Consider the following 21,875-nt stretch of genomic DNA (forward strand, 5'->3'; position numbering starts at 1 on the left):
TTGAGATTTATTTGTCTTTATTGTCAGCTTTGTAATTACAGCTTGAGCAGCACGCCAGTTTTTACATTTTTTTTTTATCTAGAATTTATTATTCTTTATTTTACACTTGAAGGTAAACACTGTATATGGCTACATTTATGATAAACTTTATTGACCGGTTTGTACAACACATAATATAATCAATAAAGTACTCCATAAAATGTAATAGATAATATAAAACTCTTGGTGTGATGCCACCCACCAGAAGCACAGGTCAACAGAAGAATATACAAAATATCTACACAACCTTCACTACTTACAGTATGCTACAGTAACTGTAGCTCTATGAAAACATTCTTGGTGTGGCTTATGGAAAGTGTGGCATTAACTAGTATTCTTTACCTTTTTGACTACTTGTTTTGAAGGACAAACTAATGCTATATCTAATGCTACATGAAACTCCATGCTTTTTTTTAATGGCTTAGATACTTACATAATGTTTTTATAATTTTCTCATGTAACAGTCAATCTAAAGTTAGTTCTTATCTATCTATAAGTAAAGCCAAGATATTTATGGGAAAACTTGTTTTTCTCTGTCTAGGAAAGGGTAAATCTAGTAAATCTTGTACACTATACAGTATAATTAAATTACATTTGACAAAAATCCACGGTATTAATTGGTCGTGTCAGTACCATGACATAAATTTAGTGATGTTGACTCCTGCCTGTGTCTGATATGACTGAGCTGTGGATATTGTTTCTCACATATTTTGAGTTTTACCTAAACAAAGTACAGTAAGTCTTCCAAAATTATGCTGTACCTGAAAGACTATTCAGAATCTCAGAATGTTCCTGCGAGTAACATGTACTCAGTGTCAGAGGTTTAACTGAGAAGTGTTCATCAACAAAAGAAATCTGAGAAAGGTTTTTGATTTTAATTAAACCATGTGTAATGTGTCTTGTGTGAACTGCTGGTAAACCTAACTGAGTACTGAAGTCCTTAATTATGAACCATAGTGTTTGTTTACCACCTTCTGTGTCTTAAGTTGTTGAAAGTGTGAACCAGGTCACCAGTGTCATACAAGGTATTCAGGAACACCTGACATATGCTACATTTTCTTATCATATTTGTCTAGTACGATTAATATAGGAGTGTAAAAAGAGCATGACGTAACGCACTTTGCATGATATTTTTCTGACATTTGTGGCGTACCACTGAGAATGTTGGATATAAGAGTAGTTTTAAACACTGACCCATATGCATAATGTAAAATTGAATCTCTGTCTGAAAAACTCCGAATTATAATCCTTTGAATAACATTCTTCTGCGTATTATTCTTTTAGCATATGGCGGAGTGATAAATTTTACCCTTACACTGATGACTGGTGAGCATCACAATGTTGAGGTTCTATGTTGGTTTATCTAAAATACATACTGTAAATGTATGTTGAGGTGCCACTTTATACTGCATCCTTTGGCACACCCACAGCAATTCAGCAATACAGTGGTGTCACCAATACAGAGGAGTGCAACACTAGATACTTAGGTAGTTACTTGTACACTGATGTATGGTACGAGATAAAGAGTTTGTTTAACAGTACAGTACATTGCAACTAGAGGTACTGGTGTCTATCAATACACTATAATAGATATAGAGTATAATGGAGGAGAAGATGCACTGATGTAATTATCACAATAATATATCACCAGCTACGATGGTGTTACTATTGTTGGTAGTGGAATGCAACATTAGACACAGTAATTACCCACAGTAGAGTAATGCATTGTTGAAAACACTGGTGACTAATCCAGTATACACCACTATAGATACATTCATGCCACCAATAGATCATAATGCAGTATCTGAAACTGTACTACAGGTGTTAACAATATAGTTTATGACAGTACGAAGTATATTGGCATTACCAGTGCAGGGTAATATGGCACTACGTATACTGGTGTCATCAGCACTATGTAGCACAACACTAGATGAACTGGGTGTTATCAAGACAGTATACTGTAGCACTAGTTACAACACTGCTACCGGAGCTGAATCGTGTGTACTATTTGGCCCAATTAAAAATTTTTAAATATTCAATATGAACCAAGTTTGACCAATTCTTAAAAATTAACAGTGTGCAGGTTCACCACACTTCAAAAGAAATAAGATCTTTACTTTGTTAAGCAATGGACAATGTGTTCCTGGTCATATAATAGAAACAAGAAGTAAAGTGTTAAATTATTTTTGCTATAAATAGTCAACAATACTATATGAGATTTTAGCTACATGATGATACGCAAACTGAGATGCCAAGGAAGGCACTGAAAACTATACTCAGTAAGAGAATCAACATTGGTTGTGGTAAGCGTCATCAGAACAAATTGTAGATGCCAAACACAACTGTCACTGATATCTCAAAAGATTGCGTGCAGCACTGGCACCAATTATCCTAATTCTACAGGAATTTGTGTAGAACATAAGGGAATATGAGCAGCGGCAGAAAGAGATAGGTAGTCCCGGCTCCAGAATGGTTGCACAAGATGGCGTTGCAGAAACACACATCATCTGTGGGTACAATTGCTGGGGCCTTCTGGCAGGTGTCTTGGTATGTCTTGTCTGCACAGCCACGCTTGGAGTCTCGCTCCCCTACTGTGGAAGATACGTCGAGTTAGTAAGCAACTTAATATATAACTGACCAGAAAGACTACAGAGCTGAAGAAGCTTTGGGTATGATGAAAGCGAAAACAAAAATAGATGGAATGACCATGTGAAATATTATATTTTAAAAATATATTACTTTTAAAAAATATTATTTAAAAATATATATTATTTTTAAAAAATATATTATTTTGAAAATATTATTTTTTAAAAATATTAAAAAAAACTGTAAAATTATTATTTCTACAAGTAGACCATTTAGATTGTCATAACACTGGTATACATCCTGATTACTTTGTTCTTGATATTTAACATTTAATTACAGATGTTTTACTAGTAGAATTACAGACACTGAAAAACAAGTCAAGTTATAAGTAAACACAGCTGCAGAAGACAATTTGAATTATCATTATACTTCATGTGAACCGCTACACCCATGGATCATTAACGGCAAGTACCAATGGAGGATCGATTCTACGTCATCTCATCACGACACTTAACAGTAATCGCCTACTAGCCATTGGAAAAGTTGCAGTAATTTATGGCTATACACAGTTTGAAAAAATCGAGTTAAATGAAACATTTTGGTGAGGAGAGAGATTCTTGAGGGGGTACCCTAGTGCTGGTGAAGAGCTCTTGATCGAAGGAAATGGAGCTACCTTTCCCTTCCCTGGATCAAACTTTCCATTCTCCAGGCACTGTGTTAGACCCTACGAATTTAGCACTTCCCAAGGAATATAACGATGAATGAAGAGAGAAATGAGACTCACAGATGCTGGCGCCGACAGTGTAGCAGGAGGTGCTGGGGCAGAAGACCCAGCCGATGGCCTCTGTAGATGGGATGTGGCTGTAGCAGAACCATCCCATGACTGTTGGAAGGGAGTAAACATTAATCATCCTATGAGTGATGGAAGGGAGTAAACATAAATCATCCCATGGCTGTTGGGAGTAAACATAAATCATCCCATGGCTGTTGGGAGTAAACATAAATCATCCCATGACTGTTGGGAGTAAACATTAATCATCCTATGACTGACGGAATGGAGTAAACATAAATCATCCCATGATTGTTGGAAGGGAGTAAACATAAATCATCCCATGATTGTTGGAAGGGAGTAAACATAAATCATCCCATGGCTGTTGGGAGTAAACATAAATCATCCCATGGCTGTTGGGAGTAAACATAAATCATCCCATGACTGCTGGGAGTAAACATTGATCATCCTATGACTGACGGAAGGGAGTAAACATAAATCATCCCATGACTGTTGGAAGGGAGTAAACATAAATCACCCCATGACTATTGGAAGGGAGTAAACATAAATTACCCCATGACTATTGGAAGGGAGTAAACATAAATCATCCCATGACTGCTGGGAGTAAACATAAATCATCCTATGACTGTTGGAAGGGAGTAAACATAAATCATCTCACTGTGTATGAGCCCCATCCTGTGTGATGGAATGTGACAGGGAAACATAGTTAACTTTGTTCCCAATGTGTAACTATCATATAGAACAGGGTAGGAGCACAATGCTGATATATGCATTTTTTGTTTAATAATAAAGAACTTGCTGAGGTCAGCAGTTGGCGATTTGCTGCTGACCGGGAAGAACCTGAGTTATTGTTCTCTCCATTACCATAAGTTTGCTATGTTTACATTTGCCCAGATGGAATACAGACCACGAGTTTGCCTTTAACCACTATGAGGAAGTATGTTTTAACCATATAGGGTATACGCTATGAGGTAGTATGTTGTTGACACTTTATGGCATGTTTAGACATGGAACATCACAGCTCTAAGCCACGGCGGGGAGGGAGTAATTCATGGGCTGAACACAGGTTGTGTTCACCTGTGCTTTTCTTTCATATATAGAAGGAAGTATAAGATACCCAGGACGGAGGGAAAGAGACACGAGAGACAGAGGAAGGACAGAGGGCGGAAGAAGAGAGGCCGAGATTGAGAAAGGAATTTTTTCTCTACATTTAGCAAAATTGGATATATCAGCAATGTACTGGCTGCTGGGGAGGGAGGGAAGGAAGGATCAGAATGAAAAGGGAAAGAGAGGAATGGAGAGTGGAAGAGAAAAATGGCTGACGGATAGAATGAAGTTGGGAATGAAGAATGAAGGGAGTTTAGGTATGACTGGAGGGATGGTAAGGGATGACTGATGGGAGTGTAAGGGATGACTGAAGGGAGTGTAAGGTATGACTGAAGGGAATGTGAGGGACGACTGAAGGGAGTGTGAGGGATGACTGAGGGGAGTGTGAGGGATGACTGAAGGGAGTGTGAGAGATGACTGAGGGGAGTGTGAGGGATGACTGAAGGGTGTGAGGGATGACTGAGGGGAGTGTGAGGGATGACTGAAGGGAGTGTGAGGGATGACTGAAGGGTGTGAGGGATGACTGAGGGGAGTGTGAGGGATGACTGAAGGGAGTGTGAGGGATGACTGAGGGGAGTGTGAGGGATGACTGAGGGGAGTGTGAGGGATGACTGAAGGGAGTGTGAGGGATGACTGAAGGGAGTGTGAGGGATGACTGAGGGGAGTGTGAGGGATGACTGAAGGGAGTGTGAGGGATGACTGAAGGGAGTGTGAGGGATGACTGAAGGGAGTGTGAGGGATGACTGAGGGGAGTGTGAGGGATGACTGAAGGGAGTGTGAGGGATGACTGAAGGGAGTGTGAGGGATGACTGAAAAGAGTGTAAGGGATATGTTTAAAAGACAATATTCAAAATAAAGTTGCTAGTAATGGCAAATCAATTGATCAACAAACAAAGAGAGATAGTAGAGGGCAACGAGTGACTAGCTCCCTTAAGGTTTACTATACAAATAGTAGGAGTCTAAGAAATAAGATAGATGAGCTAAGATTACTTGCAAGTGTAGGTAATATAGATATTATTGTTATAACAGAGACCTGGTTCAACCTGAAAGATAGAGAAATGCCTTCTGAATGCAACATACATGGTTATAAACTATTCCACACTGATAGGGTCAACAGGAAGGGTGGTGGAGTGGCGATGTATGTCAAAGAAAATTTAAATTGTTGTCTTAGACATGATATAAAATTAGAAATATCGAACACAGAATCTATTTGGCTACAGTTTCTCGAGGGACGTGACAAATTAATTTTGGGTGTGATTTATAGGCCCCCAAACCTTGATAGGGAGTGCAGTAAGCTGTTATGGGACGAAATTCATAAGGCATCTAGTTATGAAAATGTTGTGATAATGGGAGATTTTAACTTTAAACAAATTGATTGGAACAATATGACAGGAAATCTTGAGTCTAATGACTTTTTTGATACGGTTCAGGATTGCTTTTTAGAACAGGTTGTGACAGAACCAACTAAAGGAAACAATCTGCTTGACTTGGTTCTTGTCAACAAAGATTCACTAATTAATAATCTTGAGGTTAATGATGAGCTTGGGGAAAGTGGTCACAAATCACTTAGTTTCAATATATCATGGAATTACCCAGATAACTGCAATCAAATCTCTGTCCCAGATTTTCGCTTGGCAGACTTCATGGGACTAAAAAATTACCTGGGTAAGCTAAATTGGGATGTCCTCACTATGGATCAGGTAGGTGATCTTGGTTGCCAATATGACGTTTTTCAGAGCATAGTTCTAGCTGCCCAGACACCTTTTGTTCCGAGTAGAGAAATTAGATCTAACAAAAATGATCCCAAATGGATGAACAATATATTAAAACATCTCATTGGTCAAAAGAGAGGCATATATAGGCGTATCAAAAGAGGGGATGGGCAGTTAAGAAATCAATATATTCAATTAGAGAGAGAAATAAAGAAAGGAATAAGAAAAGCAAAAAGGGATTACTAGGCTAAGGTCGCAAGGGATTCAAAGACTAACCCAAAAGGGTTCTTTCAGGTATACAGAAGTAAGATTAGGGACAAGATTGGCCCACTTAAGAGTAACTGGTCAGATCACTGGCAGTGATAAGGATATGTGTGAAATTCTAAATACCTACTTCCTCTCAGTTTTCATCCAGGAAAATACTAGTGATATTCCTGAAATAACAGATTACGTAGAACAGGACGATAATAAACTATGTACGATTGCGGTAACTAGTGACATGGTCCTCAGATAAATAGAGAAACTAAAACCTAACAAATCCCCAGGCCCTGATGAACTGTTTGCAAGGGTGTTAAAGGAATGTAAAGAGGAACTTAGCATACCTTTGGCTAATCATTTTAACATATCACTACAAACTGGCATAGTGCCTGATAAGTGGAAAATGGCAAATGTAATACCTATTTACAAGGCAGGTGACAGGTCCTTGGCTTCGAACTATAGACCAATAAGCCTTACCTCCATAGTGGGAAAATTTATGGAATCAATAATTGCCGAAGCAATTCGTAGCCATCTTGACAGGCACAGATTGATTAATGAATCTCAACACGGTTTTACAAAGGGGCGTTCCTGTCTTACGAATTTACTAACTTTTTTCACTAAGGTGTTTGAGGAGGTAGATCATGGTAATAAGAACGGCCCAACACTGACCCCTGAGGAGCACCGCTTGTGACGTGCCCCCATTCTGATTTCACCCCATTTATGCAAACTCTCTGCTGTCTATTTGTCAGCCATGCCTCTACCCAGGAAAAAATTTCTCCTATTCCGTGTGCCCTAAATTTCCTCAATAGCCTCTGGTGTGGAACTCTATCGAAAGCCTTACTGAAGTCCATATACACAATATCATATTCATTACCATGATCCACCTCCTCAAATACCTTAGTGAAAAAAGTTAGTAAATTCGTAAGACAGGAACGCCCCTTTGTAAAACCGTGTTGAGAATCATTAATCAATCTGTGCCTGTCAAGATGGCTACGTATTGCTTCGGCAATTATTGATTCCATAAATTTTCTCACTATGGAGGTAAGGCTTATTGGTCTATAGTTCGAAGCCAAGGACCTGTCACCTGCCTTGTAAATAGGTATTACATTTGCCATTTTCCACTTATCAGGCACTATGCCAGTTTGTAGTGATATGTTAAAATGATTAGCCAAAGGTATGCTAAGTTCCTCTTTACATTCCTTTAACACCCTTGCAAACAGTTCATCAGGGCCTGGGGATTTGTTAGGTTTTAGTTTCTCTATTTGTATGAGGACCATGTCACTAGTTACCACAATCGTACATAGTTTATTATCATCCTGTTCTACGTAATCTATTATTTCAGGAATATCGCTAGTATTTTCCTGGGTGAAAAATGAGAGGAAGTAGGTATTTAGAATTTCACACATATCCTTATCACTGTCAGTGATCTGACCAGGGTTACTCTTAAGTGGGCCAATCTTTTCCCTAATCTTACTTCTGTATACCTGAAAGAACCCTTTTGGGTTAGTCTTTGTGTATATGGATTTCAGTAAGACTTTCGATAGAGCTCCACACCAGAGGTTATTGAGGAAACTTAAGGCACACGGAGTAGGAGGAGAAATTTTTTCCTGGGTAGAGGCATGGCTGACAAATAGGCAGCAGAGAGTTTCCATAAATGGGGAAAAATCAGAATGGGGGCACGTCAAAAGCGGTGTTCCTCAGGGGTCAGTGTTCAATTCAATTACTTTCAATTCAATTCAAGTTTATTCTCTATAAGGGTTACAATGTGGGGTTTACAGGTTTTGGGTATTGTGTGGTTTACATGTTATAAAATACTAACTACAGAGGGGGCCACTAGGACAACTAGCATGACTAGGCATTTCGGGCAGACTTAGATTAGTGTTGGGCCCGTTGTTGTTCACAATTTACATAAACGACATAGATGAGGGAATAAATAGCGACATAAGCAAATTTGCTGATGACACCAAAATAGGCCGTCCAATTCATTCTAATGAGGACACTAGAGCACTCCAGGATGATTTGAATAGACTGATGCAATGGTCGGAGAAGTGGCAGATGCAGTTTAATATTGACAGATGCAAAGTTCTAAATGTTGGACAGTTAAATAACCATGCCACATATAAACTAAATAATGTAGATCTTAATACTACTGATTGCGAAAAGGATTTAGGAGTTCAGGTTAGCGGTAATCTAAAACCAAGACAACAGTGCATTAGTGTTCGCAATAAAGCTAACAGAATTCTTGGCTTCATATCTAGAAGTATAAATAATAGAAGTTCTCAGGTTGTTCTTCAACTCTATACATCCTTGGTTAGGCCTCATTTAGATTATGCTGCTCAGTTCTGGTCACCGTATTACAGAATGGATATAAATGCTCTGGAAAACGTACAGAGGAGGATGACAAAGATGATCCTATGTATCAGAAATCTTCCCTATGAGGATAGACTGAGGCCCTGAATCTGCACTCTCGAAAGGCGTAGAATTAGGGGGGATATGATCGAGGTGTATAAATGGAAAACAGGAATAAATAAAGGGGATGTAAATAGCGTGCTGAAAATTTCCAGCCAAGACAGGACTCACAGCAATGGTTTCAAGTTGGAAAAGTTCAGATTCAGGAAGGATATAGGAAAGCACTGGTTTGGTAATAGAGTCGTGGATGAGTGGAACAAACTCCCGAGTACAGTTATTCAGGCTAAAACGTTGTGTAGTTTTAAAAATAGGTTAGATAAATACATGAGTGGGTGTGGGTGGGTGTGAGTTGGACCTGACTAGCTTGTGCTGCTGGGTCTAGTGCCGTGCTCCATCCTTGAGTGGAGGTGACCAGACTGGGTGGGTCATTGGGCTAATCCGGGGGGTGGGTCATTGGGCTTATCCAGGGGGGAGACATGGACCTGCTCCGCATGGGTCAGTAGGCCTGTTGCAGTGTTCCTTCTTTCTTATGTTCTTATAACTGAAGGGAGTGTGAGAGAATTGAAGATAGGGGGAGGGGGGGGGGGGTTAAGTGGAAGAAATATCGTAATGGGTTGCCACCAGCATCCAAGCTTAACCAAATTCACTACTTCAACAATGTGCTGCCACTCTATTCTAAATAAGAGTTACGCTATAGGAACAAAAGCTAGCTAAGTTTTCCCTGTCATACTCAGTCACACAGGATGGTTTCCCTGGCATATGCCATCACACAGAATGGTTTCCCCTGTCACACTCCATCGCATAGGATGGGTTTCATACCAGAGTTAATGAAATTTGTCAGGAAGAGCTGAAAGACTTCAGTGAAGCGATGTCTTTTAGAATGGTCTATCCTACACACAAGAAATGAAATTTATAAAGATATCATCACAGAGCAGAAGAAATATATACGCGTATATGCAATGCTGTTCCTATTTGTTTTATATAACACTTAGAGGCATTTTTTGGAAATAATTTCTTGTTACTGTTGTTGTTGGTTATTATTATTGTTATTATTATTATTGTTGTTGTTACTATTATTGTTATAACATCCAGGATGGAGGTAGAGACATAATAGGAGGGTGAAGAAAGGGAGAGAGGAGAGGGAAAGGAGGGGAGACTGGGAGTGATGGTGGAAAGGAGAGTGATGAGGGAGTGAACACTCACCTCCATGGAGGGTCATCACCAGCATCAACACACACAGGATGGACTTGGTGCTGCTCCTGTCGGCAGGAGAAAAAACGATGGTGTCAACTATGTTACCTCGCTAAGAAATACATATAGAGAAAGGGGGACCAACCCCAACTTCATCAGCCTTAAAACTGAGCTTTAGTTTCTCAAACAACGATTCTTTCCATGTTAAGACTCATAATAATGACACATGTCAGGACTCATAATAATGACACATGTCAGGACTCATAATTATGACACATGTCAGGACTCATAATTATGACACATGCCAGGACTCATAATTATGACACGTCAGGACTCATAATAATGGCACATGTTAAGTTTCATAATTATGACACATGTCAGGACTCATAATTATGACACATGTTAGGACTCATAATTATGACACATGTTAGGACTCATAATTATGACACATGTTAGGACTCATAATTATGACACATGTCAGGACCCTTAATTATGACACGTCAGGACTCATAATTATGACACATGTCAGGACCCTTAATTATGACACGTAAGGACTCATAATTATGACACATGTCAGGACTCATAATTATGACACATGTCAGGACTCAATTATGACACATGTCAGGACTCATAATTATGACACATGTTAAGAATCGTATGACACATGGCAAAAATCATAATTATTACACATATGAGTTATGCAAAAATTCATCAGCATGATAGGTCTTACCTCTAAAATAAAAATATAAATAAAAATCCATGGTCAACTCTTGGGCACAGTCTTGGCATATTTTATTCAGAAAAAATTTACAAACTGCCGAAGCGTTAATAAAAAAATATAAACTTAGGTGGGTCATTTAGTGGTTTATATAGATAATGGTAAGCAGTACTAATGGGTAAATCAGCGCTGAATAATCCGTGTGGATTTAACCCTTTATCAATAATATTAATGGGTTTAATATATGAGTGAAATGTGTGACTGGTCTCTATGTGACGCTGAGTGAATCACATAATATGTGCTTAACCTTAAATGCTGCAGCAACATATATCACCTGGAAATGGAAATCTGTGTGAGTTATGGTAATGGGAGTGAAATAAATTAACCAGGTATTAAATGTTTACATTATGTATTCACTTTCATTAATGGACAAAATTTAATAAAAACAAAAACTCAACTAATTTGTATTATTTTCTGATCTGCTGAGTCAGTCTCATTACGAAAAAATATCAAGTCTTTTTAAAAATATTTGCAATAAAATGCACTTCCTAAACTCCACTTTACAAGGCAGTTGACCCCGAGTCTCAATATTTCATTTTAATAAGTGTACAAGAAACCAGAGGTAAAGTGGGATATATGCTAATTCTTAAATTTTACAATAATGAGGTCTTGTTATCTTGGTTAGTTTATTGAATTTGTAGCCTGTCTACTACATAATGGCCATTTAAATTGCACGTCACATGTTGACAACCCGAAAAGGATACATTAATCACGAAAATAAGCATTAAACTATCAGCGTATATGCAAGTATATCAGAATTCTTCTTCCGTAAGCCGTGTGTGTCTTAAGAGGCGACTAAAATGCTGGGAGTAAGGGGCTAGTAACCCCTTCTCCTGTGTAAATTAGTAAATATAACAAGAAAAACTTTCGTTTTTCTTTTTTGGGGGGGTAACCCTGGCTCGGTAGGATACGACGGGTGTTAAAAAAAATGCAAGTATATGAATGGGTTTAAGTTAAACGTGCCTAGCTTGGGCCAGTAGACCTGCTACGATGCTCCTTCCTTAAGATGAATCTTGGACCTGCCTGGCATGGGTCAGCAGGCCTGCTTTCTTATGTTCTTATGTACTGACATATATACACCTCTCGCAGTATATATTCTTGTTATGTAGATGACAGCTAGGATGCATTAAAAATATTACAGAAAAAAGGAAAGTTTCTCATTCATAAGCCTAGCCAAAACCTCTCACAAAATTAGGTAAACAAAAAAAAAATAACTTGTTTTACAATATCAGTGTTATTTTACAGGTTTGTAGTTACGTTTAATTACAAAAAAAGTATCATTTGATACAGCACGGTGTGCAGATACCATTTACAAAACAGTGGAATCTGATCAGCAGGTCTAGAATGTTCTTATATATTGGCATTTTGCCAGGAACTGGCTTCCAGCACAGCTACACCTTTCCAACACATTTACAAACTTTTTTCTTGACTGTGACCCACAATAGTCTGCTAATAGACAGGAACCTACTAGGTGAGCATGGTTAGTAAGGGACACATGTACACGTGCTGCAAGGTGAGCGGGGACAGTAAGGGACACATGTACACGTGCTGCTAGGTGAGCGGGGACAGTAAGGGACACATGTACACGTGCTGCTAGGTGAGCGGGGACAGTAAGGGACAAATGTACACGTGCTGCTAGGTGAGCGGGGACAGTAAGGGACACATGTACACGTGCTGCTAGGTGAGCGGGGACAGTAAGGGACACATGTACACGTGCTGCTAGGTGAGCGGGGACAGTAAGGGACACATGTACACGTGCTGCTAGGTGAGCGGGGACAGTAAGGGACAAATGTACACGTGCTGCTAGGTGAGCGGGGACAGTAAGGGACACATGTACACGTGCTGCTAGGTGAGCGGGGACAGTAAGGGACACATGTACACGTGCTGCTAGGTGAGCGGGGACAGTAAGGGACACATGTACACGTGCTGCTAGGTGAGCGGGGACAGTAAGGGACACATGTACACGTGCTGCTAGGTGAGCGGGGACAGTAAGGGACACATGTACACGTGCTGCTAGGTGAGCGGGGACAGTAAGGGACACATGTACACGTGCTGCTAGGTGAGCGGGGACAGTAAGGGACACATGTACACGTGCTGCAAGGTGAGCGGGGACAGTAAGGGACACATGTACACGTGCTGCTAGGTGAGCGGGGACAGTAAGGGACACATGTACACGTGCTGCTAGGTGAGCGGGGACAGTAAGGGACAAATGTACACGTGCTGCTAGGTGAGCGGGGACAGTAAGGGACACATGTACACGTGCTGCTAGGTGAGCGGGGACAGTAAGGGACACATGTACACGTGCTGCTAGGTGAGCGGGGACAGTAAGGGACATGTACACGTGCTGCTAGGTGAGCGGGGACAGTAAGGGACACATGTACACGTGCTGCAAGGTGAGCGGGGACAGTAAGGGACACATGTACACGTGCTGCTAGGTGAGCGGGGACAGTAAGGGACATGTACACGTGCTGCTAGGTGAGCGGGGACAGTAAGGGACACATGTACACGTGCTGCTAGGTGAGCAGTACAAGTCTGCACTTGTCAACTACCTGAGGGTCGAACCTGGGACATTTTAAGTATCAACTGAATGGCCTCGTTACTCTATTCGAAACCACACTAAATTTTTATATAGTTTGATTTTTCTTATGAGAATTATACAAACAATCATATTTTTTTAATTGTTTGGAATCTATAACAGAGCACATTTGCCAATATAAATATACACATCGCTAATAACGTTTGGCTTATGTGAATAAAATAATAATAATAATAATAATAATAATAATAATAATAATAATAATAATAATAATAATAATAATAATAATAATAATATCATTACAGTTGTTACATAGTAAGGATGGTGCCGAGTAAGCGGCTTGTGGATCAAATACATTTAGTGTCATATATGGGTGATGATACGGTGCCTGTTATACAGTAAACTCTCTTTTATAGAACTCCTCTGTATAGTGCGATTTTTTGTAAATGCGACTGAAAAAGTACATTTAAAATTGAATTACAAGTGAGAAGGTCTTCATGATAAATATTTTTGATCGATTTTACAAACAAGAGGAGCTTTATGCACACACACACACACACACACACACACACACACACACACACAAACACACACACACACACACACACACACACACACACACACACACACACACACACACACACACACACACACACACACACTACGAGAAGAGGTTAAGGGAAATCGACCTGACGACACTGGAGGACAGGAGAGATAGGGGGGACATGAAAACGACTTACAAAATACTGAGAGGAATTGACAAGGTGGACAAAGACAGGATGTTCCAGAGACTGGACGCAGCAACACGGGGACACAGTTGGAAGCTGAAGCCACAGATGAATCACAGGGATGTTAGGAAGTATTTCTTCAGCCACAGAGTAGTCAGGAAGTGGAATAGTTTGGGAAGCGATGTAGTGGAGGCAGGATCCATACATAGCTTTAAGCAGAGGTACGATAAAGCTCATGGTTCAGGGAGAGTGACCTAGTAGCGACCAGTGAAGAGGCGGGGCCAGGAGCTTGGACTCGACCCCTGCAACCTCAACTAGGTGAGTACACACACACACACACACACACACACACACACACACACACACACACACACACACACACACACACACACACACACACACACAAACACACACACACACACACACACACACACGTACCAACAAAGAGAACATTTTACACCTTCAGCAACAATGGCTACGATATCAAGTAAATTTTATTTAGGCTTTTGGTACATAACAAAATTTTTTACAATGGTCTTGAGAGCACGCAGTTGTTATGGGTACAAAAAAGTACATTATGTAGATTTAACCTAGATAACGCAATACAGTATTACAAGGTGTGGGGTAATAGTCACTGCTACATCTGGCAAGTAATACAATTTATTATATTTTGACAAGTATTTTTAACCCAACTGTGCCAATTTAACTAAAAAAAAACATCTAAGGTTATGGATCAACGATTCCCTTGCCAAAAGTCGATTATGTTAATACGGTTCGTTTAAAATGCCGTGACCTGTGGCATGACTCAGTCCTTGCTATGGGTATTCAAGAGAGGATATTTCATAGCCGGTGAAGGTCTCTTCATCCAAGGAATTAGAGCTACCCTCCTTTTTCTTGGATCAAACCTCATTACCTCACATTCTCGTGGCGTTGTTTGACAACTACGTGTTGAGTGCTTCCCCGTCATGTACAGCGATAAGAGTGAATATCAAGGAGGATGTTGATGTAGTTAAGGAGAGTGTGTCCACTCGAGTGTGTGAGTGTTCACAGTCTATCTGGCAAGGTAGATATACTGACAGTTGAGTGGTGTAGGGAGGCTGGTAGGGTGGTTTGTAGGGTGGCTGGTAGAGTGGTTAGTAGGGTGGCTGGTAGGGGGGTTGGTAGGATTGTTGATAGGGTGGCTGGTAGGGTTGCTGATAGGGTGGTTGGTAGGGTTGTTGATAGGGTGGCTGGTAGGGTAGCTGATAGGGTGACTGATAAGACTGCTGATAGGGTGGCTGACAGGGTTGTTGATAGGGTAGCTGGTAGGGTTGTTGATAGGATGGCTGGTAGGGTTGCTGATAGGGTTGCTGGTAGGGTTGCTGATAGGATAGCTGGTAAGGTTGCTGACAGGGTTGCTGGTAGGGTTGCTGATAGGGTGGCTGGTAACGTTGCTGATAGGGTGGCTGGTAGAGTTGCTGATAGAGTGGCTGGTAAGGTTGCTGATAGGGTGGCTGGTAGGATTGCTGATAGGATGGCTGGTAGGGTTGTTGATAGGGTGGCTGGTAGGGTTGCTGATAGGGTGGCAGGTAGGGTTGTTGATAGGGTGGCTGGTAGGGTTGCTGATAGGGTGGCTGGTAGGGTTGTTGATAGGGTGGCTGGTAGGGTTGTTGATAGGGTGGCTGGAAGGGTTGCTGATAGGGTGGCTGGTAGGGTGGCTGATAGGGTGGTTGGTAGGGTTGCTGATAGGGTGGCTGGTAGGGTGGCTGGTAGGGTTGCTGATCGGGTGGCTGGTAGGGTGGCTGGTAGGGTGGCTGGTAGGGTTGCTGGTAGGGTTGCTGATAGGGTTGCTGATAGGGTGGCTGGTAGGGTGAGACAAAGCAAGTGTGAGGTTGGGCTAGCATCCAGGTCGAGTGGTAAGAAGTTCAGCTTTAACATAAAACGCGGTGATACCAGCCTCCTCTGTCTGTGTTATTCACACACACACACACACACACACACACACACACACACACACACACACACACACACACACAAGATTTTGGGGTGAGCATAACACCGAGCACGTCTCCGGAAGCACACATCAACCAGATAACTACTGCAGCATATGGGCGCCTGGCAAACCTGAAAACAGCGTTCCCATACCTTAGTAAGGAATGGTTCAAGACACTGTACATTGTGTACGTCAGACCCATACTGGAGTATGCAGCACCAGTTTGGAACCCACACCTGGTCAAGCACATCAGGAACTTAGATAAAGTGCAAAGGTTTGCAACAAGGTTAGTTCTGGAGCTCAGGGGAATGTCCTACGAAGAAAGGTTGAGGGAAATCGGCCTGACGACACTGGATGACAGGAGGGTCAGGGAAGACATGATAGCGACATACAAAATACTACGTGGAACAGATAAGGTGGACAGAGACAGGATGTTCCAGAGAGAGGACACAGAAACAAGGGGTCACAATTGGAAGCTGAAGACTCAGACGAGTCACAGGGATGTTAGGAAGTATTTCTTCAGTCATAGAGTTGTCAGGAAGTGGAATAGTTTAGCAAGTGATGTAGTGGAGGCAGGAACCATACATAGCTTTAAGACGAGGTATGACAAAGCTCAGGGAGCAGAGAGAGAGAGGACCTAGTAGCGATCAGTTAAGAGGCAGGGCCAGGAGTTGAGTCTCGACCCCTGCAACCACAATTTGGTGAGTATACACACACACACACACACACACACACGATGAAAGGTTGAGGGAAATCAGACTGATGACACTGGAGGACAGAAGGGTCAGGGGAGACATGATAACGACATACAAGATGCTGCGTGGAATAGATAAGGTGAACAGAGACAGGATGTTCCAGAGAGAGGACACAGAAACAAGGGGTCACAATTGGAAGCTGAAGACTCAGACGAGTCACAGGGATGTTAGGAAGTATATCTTTAGTCATAGGGTCGTCAGGAAGTGGAATAGCCTAGCAAGTGACGTAGTGGAGGCAGGAACCATACATAGCTTTAAGACGAGGTATGACAAAGCTCAGGGAGCAGAGAGAGGACCTAGTAGCGATCACTGAAGAGGCGGGGCCAGGAGCTGAGTCTCGACCCCTGCAACCACAATTATGTGAGTACACACACACGCGCGCGCAATGAAAAAGATCTTGGGGTGAGTATAATACCGAGCATGTCTCCTGAGGCGCACATCAACCAGATAACTGTTGCAGTATATGGGCGCCTGGCAAACCTAAGAATAGCGTTTCGTTACCTCAGTAAGGAATCGTTCAAGAGACTGTACACCATGTACGCCAGGCCTATATTGGAGTATGCAGCACCAGTTTGGAATCCACACCTGGTCAAGCATGTCAAGAAATTAGAGAAAGTGCAAAGGTTTGCAACAAGGCTGGTTCCAGAGCTAAGGGGACTGTCCTACGAAGAAAGGCTGAGGGAAATCGGCTTCACGACACTGGAGGACAGGAGGGCTAGGGAACACATGATAATGACATATAAAATACTGCGAGGAGTTTACAAGGTGGACAAAGACAGGATGTTCCAGAGATGGGACACAGAAACAAGGGGTCACAATTGGAAGCTGAAGACTCCGATGAGTCAAAGGGATGTTAGGAAGTATTTCTTCAGTCATAGAGTTTTCAGGAAGTGGAATTGCCTAGAAAGTGACGTAGTGGAGCCAGGAACCATACATAGTTTTAAGACGAGGTTTGATAAAGCTCATGGAGCAGGGAGAGAGAGGACCTAGTATCGATCAGGAGCTATGATTCGACCAGGAGCTATGATTCGACCAGGAGCTATGATTCGACCCCTGCAATCACAAATAGGCGAGTATAAGTAGTAGAGTATACACACACACGAAAGGGGATAAACATTTCTTTTAATGTGAGAACAATGAACAACTGGAGGACCTGTGACAGACATGAGCCTAAGTGTAGAGAACATAGCCCTGAAGGTCAGAGACAAAGCCTCACTAGCTAATTGAAGTCTGAAACCGAGACTCAAGAGCAAGGGCTCAACCTCTGTAGGCGCAACTACATAATCACACATACTATTGACATGACTAGAAAAAATAATAATTACTAGAGACAAGTCCACTAGTCGATTGAAGGTAAAGATATAGGGCCAAGAACTAGAATTCGCCCCGCGTAGACCTAACTCGTTGTAAGTAAGACATGTACAATACATGGCTATCCATATTGAAGAGACTTTTTGCCGGCGTCCAGACTTTATCAGTCTAATATAAAGATATGAAGACGGTGACTGGATCCAGAGGTGAGGTGCAGCAGTTGAAAACATCGTCGCATGTGGGCAAGGTCCACTAGTGGAAGTAGGTCAGGCCCATAATTTAGGCCACAAATTTACCAATAAGGTTTCAGATATGGAGAGAGGCAGCAATTGAAGGTGTGACCTCATATGGGCAGGGCCCACTAGGAGAAATAGATTTTGCTTATTATGTGGGCTAGAGAATAGCAGTAGAGTTGTGGGATATTCTCTTTCAAAAGATTCCATGGCGTTGTTTTATCAGGCAAGCATTAATAGATCAAAAGTATACAATACTGACAAGTTGATGAGCAAGATAAATGTGCAACACCTGTGTATCTTTGCTAGAGAGAATTTTCTCCGGCGCAGCAGGCTTTATCAGTCAAACTGAGTCATGAGGATGGAGACACAATGGAGCTAGAGGGGAGGACCTCAGAGATGTGTAGCAGTTAATGCTGCACATCTCTGACTCCGGGTTAAAAATATCCATCCTCGTGTCTCTATATTAGGTTGGTAAAGCTTGCTTGTGGGCGAAATGTCTCTCTAATAAAGATATTTAAGTGTTGCCCATGAATCTCATTCATTTATCACATAGTTGCGCCTGCAGGAGTTAAACTCTAGATCTCGAGGCTCTGTCCGAGATTGACTTGAGTGAATTTTTCTGCCCTTCAAGGCTGTTTTATAATCTAAGTCTTGCAATAGCGCTCCATTTGTTCACTGCTCTTAACTTGTCAGTAAGTTATACCTTTGATCTAATGATACCAACTCGGTGAGCACGCAGTAGAAGAAGCATTAGAACTATCAGCAGCGCCAAGCGAAGAAGGGACAGAAACATCATCAGCAGCACTAACAGTAGAAGCAAAAACATTAAATGCAGTAGAAGCAATGTCAACAACAGCTTCAGCAACAATAACACCATATATAACAACAGCAGTAACACCAGAAGCAACAGCCGCATTAGTCAGTGAGGTGTCAGGGAGTGTCCGTCTGGAATCAATAATACATTACCCTGTAAAAATAGACACCATTAGATGCAGTGACTGGAAACTCCACACAGACAGTGATCTCCGGCACCTCCAGCTTTACTTAACACAACCTCCCGTGTGCTTCATCCAGGGAAAGATCAGTGTGATCATTTCATAACATCAGACGCTTTAGTAAAAACTTCATGTCTCCCTTGCAAGATGAACACAAACATCGAGTGAAAATGTTGAAAATGTTAGAATAAATAATTTTTGTAAAATAACAGACAGTATTACACCATTACCAGTGTAAAATATTAAGGGTGTGGTGTCAATTACGCCTATTATTATAGTTCCAGGAATGATCGCTCTCCGTATCTCGATCAAAGACAGTGTTTATCTTTATTAATAATTAAGGTGAAAGGATGAAAGATTTTATTATGTATATCTCTGATTGTTTAATAAAACAGGGTTGATGACAACTAGCAAATTATTACTCATAGTGGACATGTGAAGTGAATGTTCAAAACACTTATACTACCTTTGCTCGTTTCAAAATTTTGCCCTAGCAGTGGTTTACTATCCCCCAGGATGCTACTCACAACAGTCGACTAATGCCAAAGTACGTATTCATTGTAAAATTTGCATGGCCAATGGGTGTAGGGAGACTTGTCCAAATAACTAACCTTGTTTAAGGATCGAACCTTAGACTTGTCTGTAGTGAGCTGACCTTCCTTACCACTAAGCTACAAGTCGGATGATCCATTAGATTTAAAGCCTATGGACTCCACGAGGGCCATTAAGGATGCATATCACATGTGCACCGGTCAAGGATACTTTCATCCCCCCCCCCAAAAAAAAAAATTAATTAAGGTAAACTCTCAGCCTATTCATATATGGTAAGAGATACACATCTCTTGGTGTGGATTCCCTTATCAGCTTCTTATGAACACACAGCCTAATATTCTGGAAGCAAGGCACTCATTGCATCTTAATTAAACACCAAAACCTTAAGTTACTACCACGTTATTAATCTGCACACAGAACATAACAAGCCTTGCTAAATCTTCACCTTAATACATGTGTTTATTATGTGAATTAATACAAACTAATTTTTATCTTACTTCAAGGTCATCGTTTAAAAATTGAAAACACACGATCCAATTGGTTTTAAAATTTTCATGCAGCTACTGGCATCTGCAGGTACCCACTTATACAGACAATTTTATGTTTTGAAATCCGTGCGATATCTTAAAAAAAAATCCTTATCGGCTTCAAATTTTCAATACTGGTGCATCCTAATTAGGAGTGTGGAGTTGTTACTGGAGTGAATAGGAGTCCATTTGCCAGGGGTCCATAACTTGAGTGTACGTTTATTTAGTGTGCAGGTACACATAAATACAGTTACACTTATTATCATACATAGTAACATATGTGTAAATTACCAAGGATAATCCCCCCAAAAAGTCAGTTATTGTGTTCCACTGGAGTCCTTGAATGTGCGTCTTTTGAGAGGCTTCCATCGTTAACGGTTGATACATCTTACAATTAAGATGATACCCTATGCAGATGTAAATTTGTTTATTTATTAACATTGTTAATAACCTTGGAATTGTTGGATTCCGAACAATAATTAAAAAAGTTTCTTTTGATGAACTTCCAATTTTTAGCGATGGTGATTCTTTGTTCAAAGGAAGGTTTGCATTATGGGCTGTATGTTTCAATTTTCCCAATTTATTAAACAAATCGGTTTGCATGCAGTAACAGGAGAATACCTCCTCTGCCTGGCTTCAAACTACAAATGCTGGTGCATCTTAAGCAGAGGAAAGTTTGGGTTGATTCTGGGCAGTTTGGGTGCCAATTTGCTGATTTTATTACAGAAATTGGGTTGGAAAGTTGTTTGGTTAATTGGGTTTATCCCGAGGGTCATTAAGGCTGAATGTAACCTCTTCACCACCAGTCGACAATATTTTAATCCCTAATGTAGGGATTAAAATAAACTCATGCTACATATAGTGGGGCTTGATCAACCAGGCTGTTACTGCTGGCCCGATCAGCCCGGCTGATCGGGCACTGACTATTTTTTGTAATACGGGAATATCTCTCTGTGACTGCGCAGTTACTGAAACACATCTAGTTTGGTTTAAAGCTTATCGACTACACGAAGGTCATTAAATCTTCATGCCATTTTTACACCACCAATCAAAGGTACTTGAATGTCCAAGAGAGAGTGAGCGTATGTGTACTCACCTATATGTGGTTGCAGGGGTCGATTCACAGCTCGTGGTCCCTCCTCTTTATTGGTGGCTACTAGGTTCACTCTTTCCCGGTTCCAAGTGTGTACTCACCTATTTGTGGTTGCAGGGGTCGAGACATAGTTCCTTCGTGTGTGTGTGTGTGTGTGTGTGTGTACTCACCTAATTGTGGTTGCAGGGGTCGAGACTCAGCTCCTGTGTGTGTGTGTGTGTGTGTGTGTGTGTGTGTGTGTGTGTGTGTGTGTGTGTGTGTGTGTGTGTGTGTGTGTGTGTGTGTGTGTGTGTGTGTGTG

General features: G+C 41.2%; 1 protein-coding gene across 2 annotated transcripts in view; it reads right to left on the bottom strand.

Moving 5' to 3' along the window:
* LOC128696688 (uncharacterized) overlaps window positions 1-21,875 on the bottom strand; it is a 42,077-nt gene continuing 20,202 nt past the window's right edge. Inside the window, exons 1-4 of one of the 2 annotated variants that reach the window (XM_053788039.2) lie at window positions 19,375-19,518; window positions 10,105-10,160; window positions 3,410-3,508; window positions 1-2,630 (exon numbers count right to left, since the gene is read on the bottom strand). In XM_053788039.2, the coding sequence (XP_053644014.1) occupies window positions 2,437-2,630; window positions 3,410-3,508; window positions 10,105-10,160; window positions 19,375-19,394 (369 nt within the window). In that variant the 5' untranslated portion in view covers window positions 19,395-19,518 and the 3' untranslated portion in view covers window positions 1-2,436. Of the gene's footprint in view, window positions 2,631-3,409; window positions 3,509-10,104; window positions 10,161-19,374; window positions 19,519-21,875 lie in introns of those variants that run through there. The other variant, XM_070094486.1, reaches the window with a different exon arrangement.

This window comes from Cherax quadricarinatus, chromosome 46 (assembly GCF_038502225.1).
Source record: "Cherax quadricarinatus isolate ZL_2023a chromosome 46, ASM3850222v1, whole genome shotgun sequence".
NCBI lineage: Eukaryota > Metazoa > Arthropoda > Malacostraca > Decapoda > Parastacidae > Cherax > Cherax quadricarinatus.